Source organism: Myotis davidii, unplaced genomic scaffold, assembly GCF_000327345.1.
Source record: "Myotis davidii unplaced genomic scaffold, ASM32734v1 scaffold425, whole genome shotgun sequence".
Classification (NCBI taxonomy): Eukaryota; Metazoa; Chordata; class Mammalia; order Chiroptera; family Vespertilionidae; genus Myotis; species Myotis davidii.
The window spans coordinates 1,133,810-1,142,729 of record NW_006296413.1 but is presented as its reverse complement, the minus strand read 5'-3'; the positions used below and the strand labels follow the sequence as shown (position 1 = coordinate 1,142,729).

At 54.4% G+C, this 8,920-nt stretch overlaps 1 protein-coding gene across 1 annotated transcript in view; it reads right to left on the bottom strand.

Annotated features, from left to right (window-relative positions):
• Positions 1-1,259: 1,259 nt before the first annotated feature.
• Positions 1,260-8,920, bottom strand: part of ORAOV1 (oral cancer overexpressed 1) — a 35,809-nt gene continuing 28,148 nt past the window's right edge. Inside the window, exons 2-6 of the mRNA XM_015568945.1 lie at positions 8,502-8,587; positions 7,536-7,808; positions 6,435-6,505; positions 2,754-2,871; positions 1,260-2,557 (exon numbers count right to left, since the gene is read on the bottom strand). Of these exons, the coding sequence (XP_015424431.1) occupies positions 2,489-2,557; positions 2,754-2,871; positions 6,435-6,505; positions 7,536-7,808; positions 8,502-8,587 (617 nt within the window). The 3' untranslated portion in view covers positions 1,260-2,488. The remainder of the gene's footprint in view (positions 2,558-2,753; positions 2,872-6,434; positions 6,506-7,535; positions 7,809-8,501; positions 8,588-8,920) is intronic.

Sequence of the window (8,920 nt, the reverse complement as noted above, 5' to 3'; positions counted from 1 at the left end):
CCCACCCCCCACCCCCGCCCGAGTCCTTGGCTAGCTCATTGCTGATTATAGCTCATTACTCTGAGTATGGCCTCCGTGTCCTCATGGCCATCTTTCCTCTATGTGTCTGTCTTCACGGAGCTGGGGAATGAGGGAGTGGGAAGAGGGCAGGACGGCTTCCTGGAGGAGGTGACCATCGCACAACTAGCTTTGTGAGTTTTCATGTGACCTCAACACGACCCTGAGAACACCACTGTAATTTAGAGATATCAAAAACTATGATTATAAACTTTTGAACAATAATAGATACAGAGGCAGAGCTGCCTCAAACAGATTGTCAAACTGCAGCGGGAAGGCCGGGGAGGGTTGGGGGCGGGAGGTAGGGGGGTAAGAGATCAACCAAAGGACTTGTATGCATGCATATAAGCATAACCAATGGACATAAGACACTGGGGAGTAGGGGAGGCTAGGGGACTGTCTAGGGCGGGGGGGAAAAATGGACACATATGTAATACCCTTTGTAATAAAAAAAATAAATAAATAAAAACAAAAAACTATGATTAACAGGAGGAGGGGAGCATGAGTGTGCGGGGTGGGGGGAGGTTGAGGGTTAATGGGGGGGATGAGGACACATTTGTAATACCTTAACTAATAAAAAAAAGAAAAGAAAAAAAACAACAACTATGATTAACAGGCCAGGACCTCCCAATTTCCAGTCATTCAGGTCCTTAATGAATGAAGAGAGGAACTGGTCTGCGACCCGGGGGACTGAGTCACTGAGCTGGTATGACTGATCACGGGACACGAGAGGCCAGAAGAGGGGCGTGCTTACCCCTGACCAGCGACAAGGGTTCCTAGAAACTCGGTCTAGCTCTCTAAGAAGGAGCTAGGCAGGCACATTCAAGTCCAGTGTCTGGAGACCCTGAGGATCGCTGAGGCAGCTCGGCCCCCTGTGATGGGAACAGAGGAGGAAGTGGCCGCCCACACTCACACTAACACCTGGATGGGAGAGGCTGAGCGTGAGGGGGAGGGAGAGGAGGGACGTGGGCAGGAGGGATCAGTAACTGCTGACAGGCGGCCGGGGCGGGGTCATGGGGAACTGACCCTTGCCTGAGCATCATGGGCACCATTCTTTCCCAGTAACAGTTTCTCCATGTGCCGATGAAACAGGTGGGCAGAACGCTGCACGGGCTGGCCCGCTGCGCCTTCCTCTGTACCTAGACCCCAGTACCCCAGGAAGGACTGGCTGGATGTCGAGTTATAAATAGTCCTAGACGGCCTTTTGCTTTAAAATACAGTTTATTTTTTTCCTCCAATTGTAAAAATAATACATTATAAAAGCAGATAACAGAAGACACAAAATCCACCAAGGAAAGCGGCAGAAACCCTGACTCCCACCACCCGGAGAGCCCTGGTGGGGTGTGCGCCCCCAGGACCAGCAGAAGGCAGTGCCAGGGCAGCACTGCAGGTCTGCCTCCCCCTCCCCGACCCCTCTCTGTCAGCACTCGGCAAGGGCACAAAGTGGGAAGAAAATGCTGGTCAGCCCCGCAGGGACTCCCGGCCCCCGGTCCCCACGCCCAGAAGTAGAGTTCACAATACGTTGTGGATGGACTGTAAGACTGGAGCAGACTCCTGGTCACCTTTTTATTCATCGGACTCCCAGCTTCAGAGGTACTCCCTCCAACAGGAGCAGATGGGAATGGCATGTCATCTGCCTGGGCACGTGGGTAAAGTGGGGGGAGGAGACACACACGAAGCACAGTGAAATGTGGAGAACCATTCAGCTCAGGGAGGACTGGCCCCGGCCTCTCCCTGTGCACGATACCCTCTATGTGAGACAAACAGAAGGACTCCGACCCAAAGGACCTCAGTGTCTCCCACACAGCGTCGCCCATCATTTCGTCTCCGGTTTAACACGCTCCCCCTTAACCACTGTTAATGCTGCAAAGCCCCGCCCCACCTGCAACACCTAGCGCATCGGCTCCGAAGTCCGGCTGGCCTGTCCTCTCGGCCCGGCACCACAGGTCTCAGCCCCCCACCTGGAGAACGGGAATGACCCACCTGGCCGGCTAAAGAAGGGACCGAATGCAACAGGGAGGCACGCCACACAGTGCTGGCCCGGCCCAAGGTTCAGTAAATGTTACCGCACACATTACCACTTCCCGTGCACTTACTACATGGCAACCCTAGGCTCTCGTTTCTGTAAAACGGTTCCTGAGTGTGGAGTCCAGCCTGGGGAAGCCGCTGGGTCTAGCAGCAGCAGGACCAGTGAGGCCAGCCAACTCCAGGCAGACATGAGGGCTCCACCAGGGCCTCGCTCAGACTACAGGGCAGACGGGCTCAGGCCTGTGCAGGCTGTGGGGGCACCGACGCGACACAGGCAGGTTCAGAGAGGAACGCTCCCTCGAGAACAATGAATGCCCCATCATTGTTTTCCTTTCATCAGTTTTAAGCACTTAGCATACGGACATCTGTTCCTTCGTGTTTCATCTTTGTTCATCTGTCATCCTCAAAATGAAAGTCCAGAACCTTCCGCACTGATTTTAAAGTCCGGCTGAACGTTTAGTAATGAACAAAGCTGAAAACACAAAAGAGAAGAGAGGGTTTTTATAATCTTGTGTATTTTGACTCACAATTGGAGCATGACTACCTCTAGCTGCAACTTCTGTCTCCGTCACGGGCCCTCACGCAAGTCCACACCGACCCCTCATCGGTCCAAACAGCCGCCAGGGCCTGTGCCGCTCCTGCCCCCAAGTAACACACGGTGGACAAACCTGTTTAAATTTCCCTCTAATTCTGTCTAAGTCTTCGTGAAGGTTGGCATAAGTAGGGTCACCGTAAGGGAACTTCTGAATCATGCTGATCAAGGATTCTAAGACCTTCATCTTTTTGCTGTAAAGTACAAAGATAAAGACTTTTAGTCCTTTGTACACAACAGGCTCAGATTGTGTAACAACTACGGCCATCACTCACTTAAAAGTAACAGGCATGCTAATGGGCCGAGTTCAGAAGCTGGATGATTCATTTTCTTATTACACTAAACAGTATTTGTTTACCTAGCAACGTGCTCTTGCCCACTCCCACGCCTCCACATCGAGGGCACTGAGCGGACAGATATGCCTCCATCCCAGGCGTGGAGCCGGGGGACTGGGACAGCCACCAACAAGCACCCGACCGCTGCTTCCTTAGGTCAGAGACGTGGACAGATCAAACCAGGCAGGACAGAGCGCCGGCACGATGGAGCCTGCTCTGGACCTGGGGGGTTTCTAAGACAAGACAGCTCGCTCCCAGAGTTCAGTGGCAGGTGAACCAGCAAGCCCCTCCCTGCAAAGGGCAGGCGCGTTGTCTGGTGGGTGAGTCCAGCTCCCGTTCCCAGGAAGACAGAGCTCTGGGCGGCGGGTGGTTCTGCAGGAAGAGCAGCCCTGCTCCAAGGAGCTCAGTTACTTAACCCAGAGCCTCAGTGTCCTCATCGGTAAAACGGGGCGTTCGCAGTGACCCTACCGGCTTTCGAGGCCACAGATAATCTATGGAAAATGCAGAACCTAGTACAGAGTAGGTGCTCAGTAAGTTTAGTGTCCTCGCTTCCACCAGACCCTGGAGGCCAGGGCCCCACCTGGGGAAGCTCAGGGTGAAAACAGCCATAAGTGTGCGCGCCTGGGTAATGTGCCACAAGGGATCCTGACGGGCACCGCCCCTGGACCACATCTGAGCATCTGCGTGTCAAGAGCATGCTAGTATTTGATTAATGGGAATTTCAAAGTATTTATCCTGGAGGTGAATCAACAGCAATTCGAAGCAACCAAGACCTCCTGCATGCCTGCTGCATTGCTGGCTTTAGACACAGGCGTGAGGGAGTCTGCCAAGCAAATCTCTGGGCCAGGACCATGGTGGCCACCTCTCTGAGAAAGTGCAGCACGGTGAAAGGTCAAAGCAAGTTAATTAAAGCAACAAAGCACTTGGTTTCCAGGGAGATCGCAGGCAGAGGCCAGCATGTGGGAAACAGTCGTATTTGAACATGATACGAAGAACACCACCATTTCCAACTTTGCAAGCAGCGACTTATTCTTCCCTGGTCAGTGACACTGCTCCGAACACACCCAGCAACGTCCGTGTGTGCCAGGAGGGCGTGGACCGCTCACAGCCGCCCCAGCTCAGCCCTGGCCCAGCGTCGGTCTGTGTGAGGCTTCACCAGGCTTCACCAGGGGCAAAGCAGCAGCTCCAAGTTTATGGAAGAGCTACGGCCACCAGGCGTAAAGCACCGTCCTCAGTCTGAGATACGAGTACTGCCATCCGTGGCTCCTCTGCTGTAAAGAGCCCCGTTCCACTGCGTGCTGACGCGGACGCAGGTGTTTCTCTCTCGGCGCCCTCATTTGGGACATAAAGAAGCAGATCCTCTATCAGCTTTCTACCATTTTTTCAAAATTGTACTGACCTACAAGAGCCAAAAGCTGCCGGCCGTTCCACCAGCAATTCCCCCGGCTAGGGCACTGAAACAGAGGCCTCTAGGTTATGCTTCTGAGACCCTCAGGCACTGCTGGCAGCGTGGGGGCGGCCGCAAGGTGGGCTGCGGACATCCGCCTGCCGGTGCCAGAACTGCGGGTCCTGCTCTCTGACAGACTAGGCACAGGGAACCCCTGCTCTGGGCAAAGACTGGAGCCCTGGGTGTGGGTCCAGGACAACATGCCTCCACCCGCCAGCAGACCTGGCACTGGGGAGACTCGGGGAGAACTCCAGGAACGCACCTCCCCTCGTCCCTTCATGGATCGGAGTGGAGAGCCAAGCTCAGCTGTGACTGCCACCCAGTGGTGCCCCAGGCTGCCAGCCACTGTTCCAACGAGATCACCAGCCACCCTGCGCTCCCGCTGACTCCTCAGGGGAAAGTCCCTGCGGAGGCGCCAGAACCTGGTCAGTTTCCAGCTCTCCATGCAAATGGATGGCTGGTGAGCAGACAAGCCAGAAGGCAAGCAACTCAGAACCAACCACTCAGCGGAGAGCATCCTGCTCTTACATCCGCATACGGGGGGCCAAGCTCCAGAAACTCAAAATCTCACATCCGACGAGTCATGGAGACGGGAATGCCACCTTCCCTGCGCTGTCACCCACTCTCCTCACGCCCCTCCCAGGCCAGGCCAGGCCGCCAGGCATCGGAATGAAGACAGATGCTACGGGTCACACCGTGAGAACAGTTTAAAATGCCCGTGACAGCCAACAGCACGGTGCTTCCGAGTGCAGACGCCTGTTAAACACTGAACGCCCATCTCATTGGATCCGGTTGGCTACGTTAGAAAGCTGGTGACAGTGAAGCCACCATTTCCGAGCCCTAGCCGTACCGTGACTACCGTACTTCGTTAGACATTCAGGTCCAGGTGAGGGAGAGGATATAATCAACTTCAACATTATTTTACTGGCAGGGTGTCCGAAGGCCACCACTGCTCTAAATGACACCACGAAAAGCCGGGGGACGTGAGAACTCCTGAAAAGTAGTAACAACCGGTATTCATCAGACACTGAACATATGCCCAGGACTGTCCATTACGGTAATCTCCCCTTAACTCGGGGATACAGTCCAAGACTAGGGAATATAGTCAATAATACAGTGATAACTATGTTTGGAACTATGGGGTGGGGGGAACATTTTACATATATGCATAATCCATGGACACGGACAATAGTTTGGTGAAGACCTGGGGAGGGGGCAGGAGCAGGGTAGAGAGGGTCAATGGGGGAGAAAGAGGGGCATCAGTAAGGCTTTCAACAATAAAGATACATTTTTTTAAAAAAAAACAAAGCTTAGTACAGTAGTCCCCTTTTGTTCATTGGGATACATTCCCAAGACCCCCAGTGGACGCCTGAAACCATGGATAGTACCCGATGCTACATATATTGGTTCTTCCTACACACACACACACACACACACACCTCTTCACTTAAAGAACACACTTATGACTTCTCCATGGCGTATCCTGATTGCCGGCACCACCACTCTTGCACTTTGGGGCCATGATGAAGTAAAGTAAGGGGGGCCTGACACAAGCACTGCGATGTCAGGACAATCGATCTGATCACCGAGGCGGCTACTAAGTGACTAACCCGCAGGCAGTGTCTGCGGCGTGGATTCGCCGGACACGGGGACCATCTGTGTCCCGGGTGGAACAGGGCGGAACGGCATGAGGTGTCGTCATACCACTCAACATGGCGCACAATTTAAAACTTGTGAGCTGTTTATTTCTGGGACTTTCCATTTAATATTTTCAGACTACAGATGACTGAAACTGCAGATAAAGGAGAATTGCCATACTATCTCCTATTAACTTCACAACATTCAAGTTTGGCCTGATTATTTCCTCCATTTTGCAGATGAGAAGACTGAGACATTAAGTGCCCAAGGTCATAGCAAGCTACGGAACCAGAACTCTTGGTCCATACACTGGAAAAGAAAGGAGTCTCGAACTTACCTGTCTTTCTCAGTTGCACGGCTGTGCAGGAGACATCTCCAAGCAAACGCAAAACCTTGGTAGCAGCCGATCTGCGAATTCACAAATATTTAAGAGTAAAATTAATACGCAACTGGCTACACTCGATGTCATGATCAAGCCCTCTAAACAAACGGGGGCGGAGTGCAGTGGTGCTTCTTGTATTGCTATCCTGGAATTAGGTGTCGAGCATCAGGAGGGGGAGCCGGGTCAAGTCATCAGTGGGGCAGCCAGTCTCCAAGCTGGGCCCACGGACCCCACCCCCTCCGACTGCACCAGGGTGGTCAGTATAACCAGAACCCGGAGGAAAGGGCACACATGACTTCTGAGGCTAGACACACAGACGACGTCACCTGTGCCTTCCTGTTTTGGATCACTCACTCACTCAAGTGTCACGAGGACATTACAGCAGACCCACAGACAGGCCCACAGGCGAGAACAGCTGCCGTGCGAGCCATCTCACAAGTGGCTTCTCCTGCCCCAGTGGAGCTCTGGCTGGTCTGGCACTGTCATCAGGAGGCCCCGAGCCATGAGCACCCAGCTCAGCTGCTCCTGGCCTGCTGACCCTCAGAAGCTGGTGAGAACCAATGTTTGCTGACCTCAGTCCATACGTTTTGTGCTGACTCTTTCTGCAGCAGCAGATACCTATCTCACGGTCATGGCTGCCTCGACTCAGCGTTCAGGGCCAGACGTCTGTGAGGGCCAATGTAGGACGAAGGGTAAAGAGAAGGAAAACCATGGCGTTTCCACCTCAACGAACATGCAGTGTTCCCACACGACACGGAGCTGTTTTTCTGAGTGAGGACTCAGCTGGCTAAAGACACGAAGTGGCACCGTGACCCTCGCCGGCCACGGAGGTGGCTGCGGACTGCTCTTCTCACTCCCCAGCCGCACGCACACCGCATTATCTCCATCAGCAATACGTACTGCCGGTTCTGTGCTAAGAATATTTCTCATCAACATGCTGCCTAGTCAGGGCCATGGTAAGAGGCCTGAAGTGCTGGCTCGATCAGACTGACCCTCAAAGTAAGCTCTCAACGGTCCGTGAGCAGGATCCAGGGCTGCGTGGGGACAGCCACTTACCTCAGACCCAATTTTTGCTCCGTACACTGCGCCATGCTGTCTTCCTTCAATTACGCCCAAACTACTGCCTTCTTCATAGCCTTCCTGGTACCCTTCCCCGTGGAACCTGCGACAGAGGAGAAGCGGGTTTGAGCAAACAGGAGGGAGGGCATTTTTCCTGGAAACACTTCTCTCCCATAATGCCCAGACCCAGCAAGACAACGCAGAGAAGAGTAGATAAAGTGCAGACTTTAAGTCAGAAGGCTTAGCTTCCAATCCCCGCTGTACCCCTTCCTACGTCTGTCCTCTGGCAAGTCACGGGACCTCCTGAAGCCCAACTGGCCCCTTCTGCGATGGGGAGCGTGGCCTCGTCAGCGAGTCCCATGCCGGGCGGAACACCAGGCACATGCAGGGAAACTCCAATGCAAGAGCCTCGCCCCAATATTCACTGAGTCTGGGGTACGACTTAGAAATCTGCTTTCCGACACCTCCTAGGTGACGCTGGTCTGCAGCCAAAGTCCTGAGTCTGAAAGATACACACTCAGCCAACCTTTTCGAAGAACTCAGAAATACACAGGGTTTCCCACCACATGGGTGTAGACTGGCAGGGGAAAATGCCACTGGGTCACCACCAAGCGCCCGTGGGGCCTGGGTATAATTCCAGCTCTGACTCTGAGGGCTCAACAGCTGAAATGGCACCCTCTAACCCCCAGTCACCAAAGAGGAAAGGTGCCTGTCGGAGCCCCTACTGAGGCAGGGTATGTAGGTCTGGCCTGTGCTGGTGGTGTGACCCTGGACAGCGACCCTGCCTCATCTGTAAGGCGGGGCGAATAACACCATCTCCTAAAACAGATAATGGGGCAGGGGGTTTGCAACACTCCAGTCAGTGTCAGATTCACAATACGCTCGAAATAAAAGTCAGCAGCGACTGATTGACATCTATTGCTGTCTCAGAGGCACAAAGCAATTCACAGCTCCCCTCGTCACAGCCCCAGGCGCCCCGGGAGGCTCTGGAGGGCCAGGGATGACGTCTGACACATTCATCAGCACGTCCATGAATGCTGCCTTATGTCCTACCACGGAGGAACAAGAGAAGGGGGCAGTGCCCAGATGGCAGAGGGCTGTCCCAGCCGCGGACGGGGCGTTCCTGGAGGAAGGCAGTCAACAGACCGAGCAGATGCCTGGGGCAGCCCCGCACGCGGAGGCGGGTTTGGAGGAGCAGCTGGGCACGTGGGGCCCGCCCCGCCCCAGCGGCCAAGGAGTAAAGGAGAATCGACAGTAGCTCGGCCCCACACGTGCCCGCTGCTTCTAGGGCCACAGAGCGCTCCTCCAAGGCCCACGCCCGCGGGACACCAGGCCCGAGCGGCCACTGCACCCCAGTAGCCGAGAGCGGACCCGATAGGACG